This window comes from Muntiacus reevesi, chromosome 1, assembly GCF_963930625.1.
Source record: "Muntiacus reevesi chromosome 1, mMunRee1.1, whole genome shotgun sequence".
Classification (NCBI taxonomy): Eukaryota; Metazoa; Chordata; class Mammalia; order Artiodactyla; family Cervidae; genus Muntiacus; species Muntiacus reevesi.
Window position 1 is genome coordinate 84,076,212 of NC_089249.1, and position 17,968 is coordinate 84,094,179.

Here is a 17,968-nt window from a genome sequence, read left to right on the forward strand (position 1 = left end):
TTTATGCCTCACTATTTTTCTTATCTGTTGCATTGATTTTATTATCAAAACAAAGTTAACCTAATAGTTATCTTTGTCTTCTTCCTAACTTCAGTAAGAGTGAATTAGTGTTTCTTTATTAAACATATTTGCTTTTGGTTCCTAATATGTGCACTATCACATTTATTTTATTCCTGATTTATTATGGGCTTTTAATTGAGGATGGTGAGTGATTTTATCAAATGCTCTTTGTAGTCCTGTGAAGATGACCCTTATAGTTTTTCTCCTTTAAACAATTAGTGCATTTTATTAATAGATTTTCTAACATTGAATGAACACTATGAATTCATCAGACTTTGATTAAAAACTACTTTGTAAAAGAAGCATTGATCTTTTAATGCATTGTTGGAGTTGATTTCTTCCTAATCTTTTTTAGGATTTTTGGGAAGCTGGTAATTTTTTTGTATAGTCTTTATCAGATTTTGGTATCACGGTTATTTTAGTTTGGTAAAATAAACTGGGAAATCTTGCTTTGTTTTTATGGTTGAGAATAGTTTAAATCAGGAATTATCTATTTTTTAAAGGTTTGATAAAAGTTACCTGTAATTTTTATCTGGGCCTAGCCTCTTTTGGGGGACCAGATCTGTTACAACCTTTTCAGTTATATCTGGGATCAGTGGTTTAGGGTGGCATTTTATTCATATTTGTATTCCCAGCTTCTAGTTAGTGTCTGTTTTATAGTGAATACTGTATATATTTGTGTTGAATGAATCATCTGGAAAAAGAAGTGGTAACCCATTCCAACATTCTTTCCTGGGAAATTCCATGAACAGAGGAGCCTGACTGACTCCAGTCCATAAATTCACAAAGTCAGACACCACTGAGCACAAACACACAACACATACACTCTATGTTTGTGTTGAATGAATGAATAATTGTAATTATGTTTCTAAGAGGTAAATGGAACATATGACTTAGTAGTAATAATAGCTAAGACTTTGTGCCAGATAGTAGTTTGAGTGCTTTACAGTTATTTGTTTAATCTTCATTATAACTCTGGATAAGTTACTATGAATATTCCATTTTACAGTAGAAACTGAGGCACAGAGAGGTTAGGTAAATTGCCTGAAGATATGAAGCCAGTTAAATATTGGAGCCAGAATATGGCAAAAATGATGATATTTGTAGTTGGTGGGATTATGAATGTTTCAAAATACTTAAAGAAATTTTAATAGTGTTTTATAGTCTTCACAATTAGGGGAAAAAAAGAATTAAGCATTTGCCTAAATTTCTCAAAATTTTCCTTGTAAGGGACACATATCAGTGTGTCAATAAGTAAAACTTAGAAAGTTTTAAGTTCAATTTATTTTTTCTTTTTGTTCATGTAAGTGTAAGTGGAACACATCTTTGGGGCATATTGCTCTGCCTTCTTATTAGCAGGTCAACCCAGATTGTTCCACATGATTGTTATTACGTTACAGTAGCTATCATTACACTGTTACCCAGTGATTTGAAAGTACTGTACAGTTTCATATTTTATAAGTTTTTTTATTGATTGAATTTTGGCTTGGCTTCTTCCTGATAACAGTTTGTCCTGTTGATTTGAGAAGTAGTATAACTTTTTATCCAGCTTGTCAGGTTTTCAACCTAAAATATGTTCTCCTGAAGTTAACCCTAGGTTCTGGGGCCATTGTTTACTGACCACTGCTCACATTCAAATTTTGAGAATTGACTTTTTTTGTTATTTAAAAATAGTAGGTTTACTTTGTTTTGTTTTTTTGGTTTGGGTTGAAAAAACAGCATTACCCAGAAATTAGCCACAGTTGTTTCTTGATACGTAATCATGTAGACCTTTTCCATAAGTATATATGAGATACCTACATCTATATAGTTGAAGAGGAATCATACTATACCTATTTTATAGTCTCTTTTTTAAATCTTCATAGATTGAATATATTTTTCAATGACTATCTGATTGGGCCCCATCTTGAAGTCTCTTAAGTCATTCAATAAGCGTTTGTGTATTGCTGCCAAGTGCTATTCAGGATGTTGGGCATACATTAGTCAACAAAACAGTAAAAAAAAAAAAAAAAAAAAAAAGATTGCCCTTGTGGAATTTAAATACTAATGAGAGATGACAGACAAGCAAAATAAACCTAATCAATAGAGTGTTAAACAGCAGTAAATGATATGGAAAAGAAAAAAGGGAGGGAGTTTGGGAGTGTGGGAGAAGTGAAGCTTCAAAAAGTATAGTCAGCAAAGGCCTTATTCAGAACATATTTAAATAGACATAAAAGAAGTGAGGGAATGAGCCAGGAATGTGCCAACAAGGAGAGTCTGATGTAGAGAGAGCAGAGTAAGTGAGGGGAATAGTAGGCGATGAGGTCACAGAGAACTTGTTGGGGCCAGAGATCAGGAGGTGAGTCTGAGATCGTGTAGAGACTGGTAGGCTATTATAAAGGCTTTTATTCTGAGTGCAGTGGAAGTCCAGTAGGAATTTTACGGTAGAGGAATGACTTGGTCTAACTTACACCTTTAAATGATCATTGTAACCGCTGTGTTGATAATAGAATGGCCAGTGGTATGTGTGTGTACAAGGGGCACAGGGGCAAAGACAGGAGCAGGGAAACCAGTTAGGAGGCTGTTGCGTTAAAGTTAGAGATGCCAGTGGCTTGGATGAGGGTTAGTTAAAAAAAAAAAGTTGGATTCTAGATAAAGATTGACAATGGGCATGATAGGATTTACTGGCAGATTGGATATGAGGTGTAACAGAAAGAAGAGTTAAGGATGACGTAAAGGTTTTTGTCTGAACAACTAGAAAAATGGAGCCACCATCAGCTAAGATGGGGAATGCTTTAGGGGAGAAGATCTAAGAGTTCAGCTTTGGACATAATAAGTTTGAGGTGCTTACCACACATTCAGGTGATGATGTTGAATAGGGAGAGGTTTCGACTGGAGATAAAACCTGGAAGTTGTTGCCTTTATATGGTACTTAAATATAAAACTAGATGAAATTGCCAAAAGAGTCAAGATAGAAAATAGAAGAGCTCAGGGAATTGAGCTCTGAGCCCTCTTTGATTAGAAGTTTGGAAGGTAGGAAGAATAAGTAGAGGAGACTGAGAAGGGAGCTAGGAGGAAAACCTAGAGAGAATACAGCTCTGGAGACTTAAGTAAATACTCTTATCTGATTTTAGCATGTATCTTCCCTCCCAGACCCTGTGGGTTTATTTTTCTCTTCTGTGGGTTGCTAAAATTAAATACATAAACCTCTTCCCCCCACCCCTTTTAGCTCCTATTACTTTAACAAGAAAGTATTTGTTTAAAAAAAGTTCACTGCGCCCCCCGCTGGTAGCCAACTCTGAGAACTCACATCCCTGATAGAAAACAGTATTTGCAAATAACTTATAGTACATACTTCTGTATACTTTTAAGTCATCTTTAGGTTACTGTAGCACTTAATACAGTGCTGTGTAAATAGCAACACTTTAAACAATGTAAATGCTATATAAATAGTTGGTGGTGAACAGCAAATTCAAGTTTTGCATTTTGGAGCTTTCTTGAGTTTCCCCCCTCCCCTCAGTAGTTTGCAGATGCAGAACCTGTGGGTACAGAGGGCCAACTGTACAGCTCCCCAGTTTTCATTGCACTTTGCTTTATTGCGCTTAGCAGATAGTGCATTTTTTACAAGTTGGAGGTTTGTGGCAACCCTGTATCCAACAAATCTCTCGGTGCCATTTTTTCAACTGCATTTGCTCACTTCATGTCTCTGTCACATTTTGGTAATTCTCGTAATATTTTAAACTTTTTCATTATTGTATTTGCTGTGGTGAGCTTTGATCAGTGTCTTTGGTATTACTACTAACTTGCTGAAGGTTCAGATGCTGGTTAGCATTTTTAAACAATAAAATATTTTAAAATTAAGGTATGTACATTGTTTTAGATGTAATTTTATCACACACTTAGTGGACAACAATAAAGTGTAAACGTAACTTTTATATGCACTGGGAAACCAAAAAATTCATATGAGTGATTTTATTGCAGCATTTGCTTTATTGCAGTGATCTGGAGAAGGAAATGGCAACCCACTCCAGTATTCTTGCCTGGAGAATCCCAGGGACAGAGGAGCTTGGTGGGCTGCTGTCTATGGGATTACACAGAGTCGGACACGACTGAAGCGACTTAGCAGTAGCAGCAGCAGTGGTCTAGAACCACACCTGTGATATTGCTGAGCTATGCCTTTACTAGCAAGCAAGGATATACTAGTTGCTGGGTAAACAGATTATACAAGAATTTAGCAATTTATGATAGATAGAGTTATTGCTCAGTCATGTCCAACTCTCTGCAACCCCATGGACTGTTAAGTCCATGGAATTCTCCAGGCCAGAATACTGGACTGGGTAGCTTCTCCCTTCTCCAGGGGATCTTCCCAACCCAGGTCTCCCACATTGTGGGTGGATTCTTCATCAACTGAGCCACAAGAGAAGCCCAAGAATATTGGAGTGGGTAACCTATCCCTTCTCCAGTGGATCTTCCTGACCCAGGAATTGAACCTGGGTCCCCTGCATTGCAGGAGGATTCTTTACCAACTGAGCTATCAGGGAACCCCATAGCAGCTTTTAACAACAGACATCTATCATTTCACAGTTTCTGAGGGACAGGATTTGGGAGCAGCTTAGCTAGGTGTTTTTGGTTAAGTTTTTCATGATGTTGTAATCAAAATGTCTGCAGTGGCAGCAGTATTCTGAATACTTACCTGGGACTGGTAAGATCCACTTCAAAATGGGTGAACTAACATTTCTGTTGGCAGGAGGCCTCAATTCCTCACTGTATGGACTTCTCCATAGGACTCTTTGGTGTCTTCATGACTTGGTAGCTGGCTTCCCCTAGAGTAAGTGTTCCAAGAGAGAAAAAGGAAGAAGGGGAAAACCATAATGCCTTTTATATCCTGATCTTAAAAGACAAATACTGTCACTTCAGCCATATTTTATCTGTAAGAAGTGAGTCACCAAGTCTAGCCCACTTTCATGAGGAGGACTATTAAAGAATTTGTGTACATGTTTTTATTTGCAAAATTAAAAAAAAAATTTTTTTTCCCTTAAATTTTTGGCCATGCTGCATGGCATGTGGGGGGTCTTAGTTCTCTGACCAAGGATTGAAATCTGCACTCCCTGCAGTGCAAGCGGAGTCTTAACCACTGGACTGCCAGGGAAACCCCGGACATATTTTTTTAAAACTACCACAATTTAACCTTTGGCCAGAAATTTCTCCCATGTGAGAAATACACTCACCTCCTCCCAAGACCCACCAGAAGTCTTGTCCCTTTATAGCATCAACTTGAAATCCAGGTGTCATTTACTTAGGTCTGAGTATAGATGAGGCTCTTTGGGTATAGACAGAATTCCTTTTGATGTGGAGATCTAGAAACCAAAGACCCAAGTTTTCTACCCCTCACATATACAACATATAGTGATGGGACAGGTATATAATAAACAGGTATAGAGATTTCTGTTTAGAAAGGGAGAAGATGTAAGGCACACAGAAGTTACTGATTCGTAGCAATTTTGATGTTGGTCTGGATAAATGTTGGACGGTCCTTGATTAGGACTTCATTCTACTTCTGCCCAGGAATGCTTCTCCGTGGCTCTTGTTTCCTCCTTCCTGGCTCTTGATTCCACCCTATGAGTCATTTTTTTCCATAAAAAGTAGTCCAGATTTGCAGCTTCATAGTTTTCTTAGCCTGCATCTTGCCAGTAGAATTTTGAGGGCCTAAAAGATCTCTTTTCATTTTGTACCGCCTCTGTGCTTTTTCAATTTAAGCTGGTAGTGTTTCTTTTTAAAACTTTGAGTCTCCTGTATTAGTAAAGGCCATGCCATTAACAAAAGCTACGCTCACAATTCTTTTTTTAGATACTCCCTTTTTTACCATGGACTTCTGCCAATATTGCTGAAGGACAATACTTGTTGTGGGTAGACCTGTATACTCCACCAATGTTCAAGTCCTAACTTCCTAACTTCCTAACTCAGCCGTGAATATGATCTTGTTTGGAAGTAAGGTCTTTTATGTGTGTGTGTGCTCAGATGCTTCAGTTGTGTCTGACTCTTTGCAACGCTATGGATTGTAGCCTGCCAGGCTCTTCTGTTCATGAAATTCTCTAGGCAAGAATATTGGGTTGCCATGCCCTCCTCCAGGGGAGTCTTTCTAACCCAAGGATCAAATCCACGTCTGTTATGTCTCCTGCACTGACAGGTGGATTCTTTACCACTGAATCACCAGGGAGGCCCCTGTCAGCATCTTGATTTCAGATTTCTGACTTCCAAAATTATGAGAGAATAAACTCCTGTTGTTTTAGCTACCCAGTTTGTGGGAATATGTTATGGCAGCCCCAGGAAACTATTAATAATACAACATCCACAGTTGTTTAATTGAATACTTCTCTAGGCACTATCTTTCTGAGGTCTTCACAAAGAATTTTTATAGCCATACTCTTGTTTTCTTTTGGCAATGCCCATGATTTGATCTTTGCTTGAAAACCATTTCTTTCTTTCTTTTTTTTAAAAGCTATTTCTTAATTTTAGTATCATTTGCCATCTGGAGAGGCTGGGAATTTTCAGAATGATCCAGTCTTAACTCCTTTTTAAGTATTCTTCCTTTAATGTATTCCTCTTCTTTTGCATTTTAATGCAGCAAGATGAAACCAAAAGGGACCTTCAACATTCCTGTCTGGAAATCTTGTTCGCTAGATTATCATCCCGTTCACGAGCCATAACTTCTACTTCCCATCTGATGGCAGGCTTTTGCCACTACATAACAAGGATCTCTTTCCCTCCTATTTTCCTCACTTTCCCTTAAGTACTCACCCATAACTCTTCCTTCCACCTCTGCCCTCTGCTGTATTCCAGAGCTATTTCCATGTTTTAGGGGTTTTTTGGTTTTTTTTTTTTTTTTTACAGCAAGCTTCCCAGGTGGCCCAGTCCTAAGGAATTCACCTGCCAGTGTGAGAGACACAAGAGACATCTGTTTGACCCCTGGGTCTGGTAGCTCCCCTGGAGGAGGAAATGGCAACCCTCCTGCAGTGTTCTTGCCTGGAAAACTCCATGGGCAGAGGAGCCTGGCAGGCTGCAGTCCATGGGATTTCAAAGAGTCGGACACAACTTAGCATGTATGCACTCACTTCTGGGTATCAGAATCTGTATTAGGTATCTATTGCTGTGTAACAATTACCCCAGAGCTTAGAAGCTTAAATAACAAACATTTCTTATCTCATAGATTCAGTGGGTCAGGAATTTGAGGGCAGCTTAGCTAGGTGGTTCTGGCCCAGAATCTCATGAGCTTACAGTCAGTTCACTGGCCGTTGCTGTAGTTTTCTTAAGAATCAATTGGGAATTACTCAGATTTTGGCAAGTTTGTTCTGGGTATTGCCAGGAAGCCTCAGTTCTTTATCACGTGGGCATTTCCACAGGATTGCTTGATATGGTACTTTGCCAGAGAAAGTAATCCATGAGAGGGTGCAAGGAAGAAGCCACAATGCCTTTTATGACCTATCCTTGGAGAAGGAAATGGCGGCCCACTCCTGTATTCTTGCCTGGAAAATCCCATGGACGGAGGAGCCTGGTAGGCTGCAGTCCATGGGGTCGCAAAGAGTCAGACACGACTGAGCGTCTTCACTTCCATTTTCACTTTGACTTTTGGAAGTCACGGTTATCCCACCATATTCTGTTGTTAAGAAGTAAGTCACAACTGATACTGATATAGCCAGAATCACTGAGTAGACTCTGTCTGGACAGGAAAGCAGAGTAGCTGGAGGACAGGATGAGATTGGAGTAATTAGTTCACAGAGCTAAATGCTCATCTACTCCAAGAGGAAATCAGTAAATCAATAAGTGAATGACTGCAGCTGATTGATCAAGAGACAAATCAATCATGATAGTATTTAGGAACATGAATATTTAAGAATCCCAGAAGCAACCACAGAAAGTGACTCCCTCCCAGGAGCAGGAACAGGGGGTTGGATAAGACAGAGGATCTTTTGTAAGAACCTGTTTAAGTAAGCCTTTGTGTCTTATATGACTTCCTTAACTTTGGTAATGAAATAAATTTAATTTTTAATAATAAAAAAAAGTAAGTCACAGTATGGTATTGGTATGAAAATAGACATCTAAATCAAGGTAACAGAGGGCCAGAAATAAGTCTATGCATATGTGGTCAATTAGTTTATGACAAAGGAGCCAAGAATATACAGTGGAGAAAGAACAGTCTATTTAATAAGTGGTGTTGGAAAAACTGGATAGCCACAAGGAAAAGAAAGAAATTGGATCAGTGTCTTATACCATACAAAAATTAACTCAAAATGGATTAAAGACTGGAACACATGACCTGAAACTGTAAAATGCCTATAAGAAAACAGGCAGGAAACTCCTTGACAGCAGTCTTGGTGGTGATTTTTTTGGATGACTACAAAAGCAGAGGCAATGAAAACAAAAATAAACAGACTATGAAAAGCTTCTGCATGGCTAAGGAAATCAACAGAATGAAAAGGAAACCAACTGAAATGGAGAAAGTGTTTGCAAATGATATATCCAACAGGAGACTAATATCCAAAATGATACAAAGAACTCATGCAACTCAACAATAAAAACAAACATCTGAATTAAAAAATGTGTAGAGGACTTGAATAGAAATTTTTCTGAAAAAGACATATAGGTGGCCAACAGGTACATGTAAAGATGCTCTGCCATCCCTAATCGTCAGAGAAATACAAATCAAAGCCACAGTGAGCTATCACCTCACACTGGTTAGAATGGCTATAATCAAAAAGATTAGAAATAACAAGTGATGAGGGTGTCAAGAAAAGAGAATGAGCCCCCTATACACTATTGTTGGGAATGTAAATTGGTATAGCCGATGTGGAAAACAATATGGAGGTTCCTCAAAAAAAAAAAAAAAAAAGTACTGCCTTATGATCCAGCAATTCCTCTTCTGGATATTCATCTGAAGAAAATAAAAGGACAAATTTGAAAAGATACATGCATCCCATGATCGTTGCAGCATTGTTTACTATAGCCAAGACATGGAAGCAACCTAAGGGTCCCCTGATGGATGAATGGATAAAGAAACTGTGGTACATAGATATAGTGGAATATTATTCAGCTCTAAAATAGACTGAAAGCTTGCCATTTGCAACAACATGAATGGATCCTGAGGACATGCTAAGTGAAATAAATCAGAGAGAGAAAGACAAATACTATATGATCTTACAGGTGGAATCTTAAAAAAAAAAAAAAGAAGTCAGTATCCAGGTTCATAGATAAAAGAGAACAGATTGGTGCGTTGCCATAGGCAGGGGTAGCGGGAGAAGTAAAATCGGTGAAGGGGGTCAAAAGATACAAATTTCCAGCTATAAAATAAATATTGGGGATATAACATATAGCACAATGACTGTATTATCAGGGAAATGTAAATGAAACCCACAATGAGATCGATTATAGTTCATTACTGTTAATTACATTACAGTGTTATTTTAATACTGTATTGCATATTTGAAAGTTGCTAAGAGAGTAGATGATAAGAAAGTAAAATTTTATAACTATGTGTGGTAATGAATGTGAATTAGTTTTATTATGATGATCATTTGTGATATATACAAACATCAAATCATGTTGTACCTGAAAAAAAAAATACAATGTTATATGTCAGTTGTACACCAAAAAAAAAAAGTAAAGTCATTAAGTCCAACCTACACCCAAAAAAGGAGTATGAAATAACTTGTGAAGGTCTTAGTTAGCTATCATGGAATTTTTTTTAAAAAGGCTCTTTAGGACTTCCCTGGTGGCTCAGTGGTAAAGAATCTGCCTGCCACTGTAGGAGATATGAGTTCAATCCCTGGTCTGGGAAGATCGCACACGCCATGGAGGAGCTAAGCCCGTGTTCCACAACTATTGAGCCTGTGCTGTAGAGCCCTGGAGCCACAACTGCTGAAGCCTGCATGTCCTAGGGCCTGTGCTGTGCAATAAGAGAAGCCACAGAAATGAAAAACCTTTACAGACAGCACCACAACTAGAAAACAGCCCGAGCAGCAAAGACAACCCAGCACAGCCAAATAAGGGGTGGGCGGGGATGCCATACCTTTAAATAGTATTTTGCACAATGTATATAACACATAAAAATGGAACAACTCTTGTTGCAAGGAGGTGGGTCCAGAATCCCACTGGCCTAGCATCTCTTTAAGCTTCGCATGTTGCTGCCAAGGATCCCGGAATCATAGTTTGAACACTAACTATACAGTCAGAGTCCTTTCCTGCTTAATTCATAAAAATCTATTATTACATAAGGCAGCATAGCTCAGGAAGACAGCCATAATAGCAAAGTAGCCATCTACCAGGTAGCAGACTGATTTCTGGTGCTATTGTATACAGTGAAAAGCCATTGTGTTTTGGGGAAGGAGTTGGTGATGAGTCAGCCATGGATATCTATAGAGTACTTTGATGAGTCTGTTGTCTTACCTAATTTTTTTTTCTTCAACAGAGTACTACAACAGATCATTGCAGGATTCATTCCTGGATCCCCATTTTCTTGGTAAGTAACTAGTTGCCTTCTGTCTTACGCTCCTGGAGTAGCATAATTTCCAGTACTGTAGTTTCTGTGCCATAATGAGAGACAAAAGGAACTGCACAGGTGAGTGTACAGGTGTGATTGGCAGGCTGTTGTCTGCTGAGCCCAGACTTAATCAGAACTTACTTTGTATAATTCAGGCTGATGAGGACCATCCTGGTCCTGCAGGGTGTCTGATTCCATTCATACTCAGGTCTGAGGGTCGTGCTAAGGTAGGGAGTAAGGTGGTCCCTACCAAGTATGGTGTCTGATTTGTGACTTTCTCTTCGAGATTATATGGGAAGATTTTATTCCTTAAGAATTTCTGAAATTGAAAACATTGCTTCACTTCCTTTTCTCAAAGTAAGAAGGTTTTTTCAGAAGAAACAAAAGGCTTAAATTCAGTAACAGAGTGACAGTTAACTACGGTACAGGTTAAAGATGAAATGTCTTCTTGTCTGGACAATTATTTGCCACTTCTGACTCTACCCCGGAAGGCTTCTTTGCTCAGAGGGACCTTGGTCCTTCCACACAGTTACCCTGTTTTCCAGCCTCTAGTTTCTTTTTTTTCCCCCAGCCTCTAGTTTCTTTAAGCATGTTCCAGCCAAGGAGTCTGGATATCTGTCATGCAGGGTAGTACACCAACAGCTCCAGAAAGAGGTGCTGCCAAATCCCCTTTGTAACTGCTCTAAGTTGTGATTCAGAGATATGCTGTGGCTGCTTCTCTACTTGAAAGCTGCTCATTGTGTAGGGCTACAGGCTGCCCCTTAGAATGAGGGAACTCTGCTGTCAATTTTGGCCACTCAGGAAGGGAAAAATCTCCTTAAAAAGCAGCTCCATCTATGTTTAATTAAAATGGGCACAGAGGAGACAAACTTTTAACCAGCAGGCCATGAGTCACTCTTTTTGCTCTGGTTTGTCAGGTGGTATTTTAGGTAGCTTCACATTTTATGTTCCATACAGTTAAGCAGAAATTCCTCTAGAATGAGAGACTGCCTCTGGATAATCTGTTTGACCTTGAAATCACTGAGCAATTCTTTGCCACTTGGTTCTAGAGAACTAGTGACTTGCCAGCTCTGAGAGAGAGCAGGATTCCTCTGCCAGCTTTTTCTGTGGTGTAAGGCGGAGCCTGGTCACTCCATCTAATGCTGTCTGTCTCATCTCATGTATAGGAGCGGGATGCTGCACTCCAACCCCGGGGACTATGCCTGGGGTCAGACAGGGCTTGATGCCATTGTAACCCAGGTGAGGAGCTGCCTTTTGAGGGTGTCTGTTAAGTGTGTCTCACGGTTCCACAGGCTTCCTGCTTTCCTTCTGCTACTTTCTGGAATGGCAGTCACTCTGCTTTCCCTAATATTTTGAGCTTGTGGGTTTGTGTTTTGCTAAAGAGATAAATGGTTTATGGGTTTAGCTCAGCATCCATGTACTTTCTTGGTCCTAGGGACTTTCTAGAAGATAGCTTCAACTCCAAAGGAAAAAACTTCTATAACAAACAATATTTTCTGTTTTGGCCTCTTGTTCATTCCTATGAAGATTCTATTCACAAGTACTTCACAAAAAAGAAAGGTCTCCTCACATGTTGAAGCAGGAATTTCTGCTAGATGGAGCAAAGTAGGGGAAGGAAGCAGAGAAAAAGGTATTCCCATGCCATGAATAATTGCTTCCACTTGTTTATGTTTATTTTAATTTAATTGGTTTTTCATTTCCCTTGTGGATTGCTGAGACTAGAAAGCATGTCATTTATATCCAGGTCTTCTTGTAGGCAGTAATTTACCTATTTCTTGGCTTACCTTATGCTACTTTCCATACTCTCACCTTTTTCTTTCTTTCAGCAAAACGAAGTTTTTGAACTGGTTAAGTATCATTTTCTGTTAAGGTGTAGTTTTATTTGTGACATCACAACCCTTTTGCTGCCTCCAAGCTGCTTTATGCCCAGAGGTGAGCCTTGCAATGATGGATCTGTCTGTAGGCTTATACTAATGTCACTCTGAAATTGTAAAACAATTATTCTGGCAGCAGGAAAGGGCAAACCCAAGCCTCTCAGAGCCTTGTGGAAGCCAAAGCAACTAACATTTCTAATGTCTGCACTGTTCTCAGATGGAGCAGCTCCCTCCCTAGGGATAGTTCGATGTCCGCCACTTCTTCTTTGCCTTTTTTTTTTTTTTTTTTTTTTTGTAGCTTCTAGGACAACTGGAAAATACAGGGCCTCCCCCAGCTGACAAGGAAAAGATCACATCTCTTGCAACAGTGACAGTAACTCAGGAACAAGTTGGTAGGTTCATTTTCATATGTTGTTTCATTTTATTATGTCTGTTCAGAATCTGAGCCATGTACTGTATTAAAAATCTTCCATGAAACTGTAGCACTCCTGAAGTTCCTATCTGTGTGCCAAATAGGAAAGGTACTTATCCCTTCATTAAGGTTAGTCAACAGGTAATTCCTGATCAATTACCATGATATTTTTCTAGCTGCCATGCAGGAAATAAAGAAGTACAAAAGTATATAAAACTTGATTTCTTGAAGAACTTACTAGAGGAAGCAAAACTCACCAAATGATTAGACATTATTATAAAAAGTACTTGAGCAAATGATACTCTGGGGGAAAAGGAAGAGAAAAATTGGAGGCTAGGAATTTGTTTCACAAATTAGGTAGGTACTTAGGTACATTAGACATAGATATTATTTTGTTTATAAGCATGAAAAGAACTTAGTGATGAGAGACATTATTTTGGACTTGGAGTTTCTTTCCCCATGAATTCTACTTTAGAGAGTCAGATTTTAAAAGACAGGATGGGCCATCTTAGATTATTCTGTTTATGGCAAAGTATGAACCAATGAAGAGTGTCAATATGGACATGGAGTCTGAATTAGGTATAAGGAGTGTAACCTCGTTAGATCTGAAATAGAATCTAATTTGTGGAGTGATGGGAGGTATATTTGAATCGGAGATGTAATTGGATACGTATGACTGGATAGGTCCTTGTTGTAGAGGACCCTGAAACTGGCAGAGGAGTTAGCACTGGGTGTTTTAGGTAGTAGGTAAATTTTGTAGGTCCCTAACTGGAGGAATGAGGGAATTTGAGTGATCTTTGGGGAAGATTAGTTTGGAGGGTAGTATCTAAAATATTGGAAGAGGGAAGGAGCAGAAATATTCTTAATGGGCTATTGCAACATTCTGATGGGGTTCAGGTGATAGTGGCAGTGCTACAAAGGAAAGGGTAGATTCAGATCATTTTTGAAGAAAGGCTTTCCTCTTTGATTGCATAAGATAAGGAGGGGAAAGGGGGAAAGATGATTCTAAAGTTTTGCAACTCTGTAACTACAGAGGTGGTGCTGACATCATCAGGGATGGAAGAATTGTGAGCAGGCCCTGGTTTGGATAAGGAGGTGATGTGATATTTTTAATTTTGAATCTGTTGATTTTGGGGATGCCAACTGAGAATCCAAGAAAAGATGAGCTGGGAATTGCTGTGGAGCTGGTAAAACTAACTGGTAGCAAAGTATAGGATATATTTGGAAGGCTTGGAGTCAGAGTTGTTACCTAAGAGGCTATTGCAGTAAACTAGGCATGAGAAGTAAAAGCTGGAATTGGGGCAAACGTCGTGGCAGTAGAGAGGAGGGAGTGAATCTTTTAAGTGGTATTTTACTCCAAATGCTGTGAATACTGTGGAGCATGTAGCATACATACCCCAGCTGCTGGAGAGATGGACTAGCTGGTGTTACTAGCCAAACTTGGGAAACTTGGAATTTGCTGCTTGGTAATCCTAGTTCAGTTTGTAGCCATTTTCTCTCAGAAGAAGGTTTCCTGTCTCTGGACTTGGAGCCTGAGTTACCCTTGGGCCTTGCAGTTCTGTAGCAGTACCTCCTGGTACAACTTTTAATAAACAACTTGTAGAAAGGGCTTTAGGTTAACCATGATGAAATAGGATGTGTAATGTCGAAAGTAGCAGAGTGAAAGTGGCTTGACACATTGAATGAGAACTGCTAAGATTGCTGAGATGAGTCCTTTGGTTGTGGTGGACAGATTGCCAGTGTTTCCTAAGTAGAAACTACCAGAAGACTTTCACACATCTGAGAAGAAGTTTTTCCTGTTTTACTTAACAGATAATCTAAGCCCCAGTTCTTCCAACTCTTTATGTTGAAAAATAGGCCTCATAGAGTTGTTGTCTGGACCTTATTGGAACGGCCCCATTCATCAGTCCTTTTCATATCCCTGGCTCTGTCCCCATTTTGAAATAAAATTCTGCTTCTTCTCTGCCTCCACCTTAGACGCACTTTGTTTTTTGTTTGTGTCCCTTTGGTTGGTAAAGACAATCGGCTGGGTTTTTTTCCTTCTTTTTGCTTGTTTATTTTAAAAGGCATTTCCTCCTCTAACAGATAAGGGCTTAGAGTGTCCAGTATGCAAAGAGGATTACACAGTTGAGGAGGAAGTCCGGCAGTTACCTTGCAACCACTACTTTCACAGCAGTTGTATTGTGCCATGGTTAGAACTGGTAAGTACAGACAACTCTCATCTGTGATGGGGCCCCTGTGCCAGTCATGTCTTGGGGGGATCAGTAAGGGCATAATTAACGGTTAGTGGAGAGCCAAGCAAATCAGATTTTAGTTTCTGGCTAACTCCTAGTAGCACCATTACTGTGTTTTAGGTTATTAATCTGTTCAGAACTTCTCTGACCAGGGGTTAGCAAACTATAACCTACAGGTCTCTGTGGCCTGCCACCTATTTTTGTAAATGAAGTTTCGTTGGAACACAGCTATGCTCATTTGTTTACAGATGGTCTATGGCTACTTTTGTGCTCCCTCAGCAGAATTGAATAATTAGAATATTGGTGGTGTGGCCTGCAGAGTCTGTAATATTTACTGTTTTTCCTTTTAATAGAGCAAGTTTGCTGACCCCTGCTCTAGACCATCTCAGGTCATTGTTTCTAGTTAGTTCTGTTTGATAGTATGTGTTAGCTATTGTTAAGTTGCCGCCTTGAATTCTTGGTCGGTTCTGTTAAAAGTTCTATTTGGGAGATGTCCTGGAGTTACAGTTGAAGCCCAGCGGGTACTCTGTGAGAATGCATGCCCTTTTTGTTTATCTACCTGCTAACTGTCAAGGTTTCTTAAGTGTTTAGTTAGTTCTTCCAGCTTCTCGGGTCAGGCTGTTCACATGGACTTGTATCTTCTTTCTGTTTCAGCATGACGCATGTCCTGTATGTAGGAAGAGCTTAAATGGTGAGGACTCTACTCAGCAAACACACAGCTCGGGGGCTTCTGCAAGCAGCAGATTTAGCAGTGACAGCCAGCTCCATGACCGATGGACTTTCTGAGACTAAAGAGCACGTCTGAGCCAGGGCCATGGTAGACCTATCCCAGCTGTTAATTGTATCAATGCAAAAAAAATAGTAGGTGGATTTAGGAATCACTTAAGAAACCCCAACTCATAATATTAATTCACTGAGTGTTTTTCTTCTCTAAATTTAAAGTTAGTGTCTACAGATGGAATTGTATCTAGAACCAAATGCCTCTTATTCCTGAATTCAGAGTGATAATTTTGTAAGTGTGAAACTTAATTATGTGGGTTTCCCCTGCTAGAATAGAATTGGTTAATTATGTGGGTTTCCCCTGCCAGAATAGAATTGGTTCCTTAAAGTCTGCCTAGGGTCCTGCTGTCTGTCATGTTACCTTGTGATGGTTGTTTCCACCTCTTTCTTCAACCTCCACCGTCTTTAGTGTACTTTATAGTAAATACAGTGGAACCAGAGCCCTAAGGTCCTACTGATAAAGTCCTTCTGTTTTAATTGTACAAAAGCATCTACTCTTGGCCACATTAGCCATGGAGTGATGTAATGTTAAATCAGGAATATGAGACTAATGATTTTTTTTCCCTTAAATCTTTAGAGAGCAAATCAAAACAAAGTTACATTGGGAAGGCTTCTAATTGTACTCTTTGGTTTTCTCATTTTTATTTTTGAAAACTACTTCGTAAGATGCAGTTTCTGCAGAAACCAACATGACAAATGACATGTCTTAAGAGTCTTATGTTGGTAGGAATCTGATTCTGGTTCCTTTTTGGGAATAAGCTGGGCAGGATAAAGACTCAGAAAGACAGATGTTTGAAATCTCTGGTTCTAAGGTTTTTTAGTGATTCTCAACTCATTGTTTATCCTGGGGACCTGAAAGTAATTTCCCTCACAGAAATAGGATTATTTTATTACTGCTTCTACAGCTAATTCATGTTTTGTTTTTTTTTTTTAATAATTCATTGGTCTTCAGGAATTGAGACTTTTATGTTGTTTCATTTTAATTTTTAAAGTCCATTTATCATCTCTGAAACCTTTTTGTTTGCTTGGTTCTGGCTTTACTTGGAGTCATATTGATTTTTGTGATCATGCTGAAACAACTTAGCCTAGGAGAGATAGGCCGCCTTTTTTCAGCCTTTTTTCCCATGTACGTGCACATGCTCTTTGGTGCATTTAAGGGTTTAAAGTTGAATAAATGAAGAAGCTTAAGAATGTTGTTGGAACTTCAAAGTCTTAAAAATAAATGATGGGAACATGTAACCACAGTTGGTGCACCAAAAAGGGTGACAAGAGGGGCACCATTGGTGTGGTCTTATCAGCCTTTCATGGTTGGAATGATCAAAAGAAGAAGGTGAGTCTTTGGTGAGTCTCTTTCTTGGCTAGGAGTCTGTCACACACTGGTTTTGGGCATGAAGGGTGGGGTTAGAGATATCTGTGTAATTTAGTAGAGGATAGAGGGGTAAGGGAGGGAAGAGAGAAAGTGGGAGAATTTAATGCTGAATTAATAGCCTGCTTCTAAAAGTTGTGACCATAAGGTATAATTCAGGTTGGGCCCAGAGAGAATGAGATGTTTTCTCATATGCCTCTTATGTTATACCTCTGTAGAGAGAGTTTCTTTGGAGAATGTGAACTGTTCACTATGGTTATTGAAATGTAACCCAGAGATACACATTGGCTTTGAATGTGGAGAGGTGATGTGTCAGAGGTGACAGAAGAGGTATATTGTGAACAGCCATTGCTTAGGTTGAGACAGGCTCAAACGAAGTTGAAATATGTTATGGTTTTCAAGTAAAACAATATTGACAGTATCAGCTATCTCAGAAAAATGATGTTAGCCTGGAAGTTTTGTTAGTATCTGGAGATGCCAGGACAGGCAGGTATATTTTTACTTTCAACTAGAGAACTAGAATGATGCCAGTTAGATGATGATGCTGTTAAGGTGCTGCACTCAATATGCCAGCAGATTGGAAAACTCAGCAGTAGCCACAGGATTACAAAAGGTCAGTTTTCATTCCCATCCCAAAGAAAGGCAATGCCAAAGAATGTTCAAACTATCACACAAAGAGTGTTCAAACTACCGCACAATTGCACTCACCTCACATGTTAGCAAAGTAAT

General features: G+C 39.2%; 1 protein-coding gene across 2 annotated transcripts in view; it reads left to right on the top strand.

The window, feature by feature from the left end:
• The window catches only part of RNF115 (ring finger protein 115), a 67,762-nt gene extending 50,694 nt beyond the window's left edge, over nucleotides 1-17,068 (top strand). For both annotated transcript variants that reach the window (XM_065905595.1, XM_065905602.1), the window contains 5 exons: nucleotides 10,502-10,552; nucleotides 11,740-11,812; nucleotides 12,746-12,839; nucleotides 14,945-15,060; nucleotides 15,748-17,068. In XM_065905595.1, coding sequence (XP_065761667.1) covers nucleotides 10,502-10,552; nucleotides 11,740-11,812; nucleotides 12,746-12,839; nucleotides 14,945-15,060; nucleotides 15,748-15,879 — 466 coding nt within the window. In that variant the 3' untranslated portion in view covers nucleotides 15,880-17,068. The remainder of the gene's footprint in view (nucleotides 1-10,501; nucleotides 10,553-11,739; nucleotides 11,813-12,745; nucleotides 12,840-14,944; nucleotides 15,061-15,747) is intronic.
• Nucleotides 17,069-17,968: the final 900 nt, after the last annotated feature.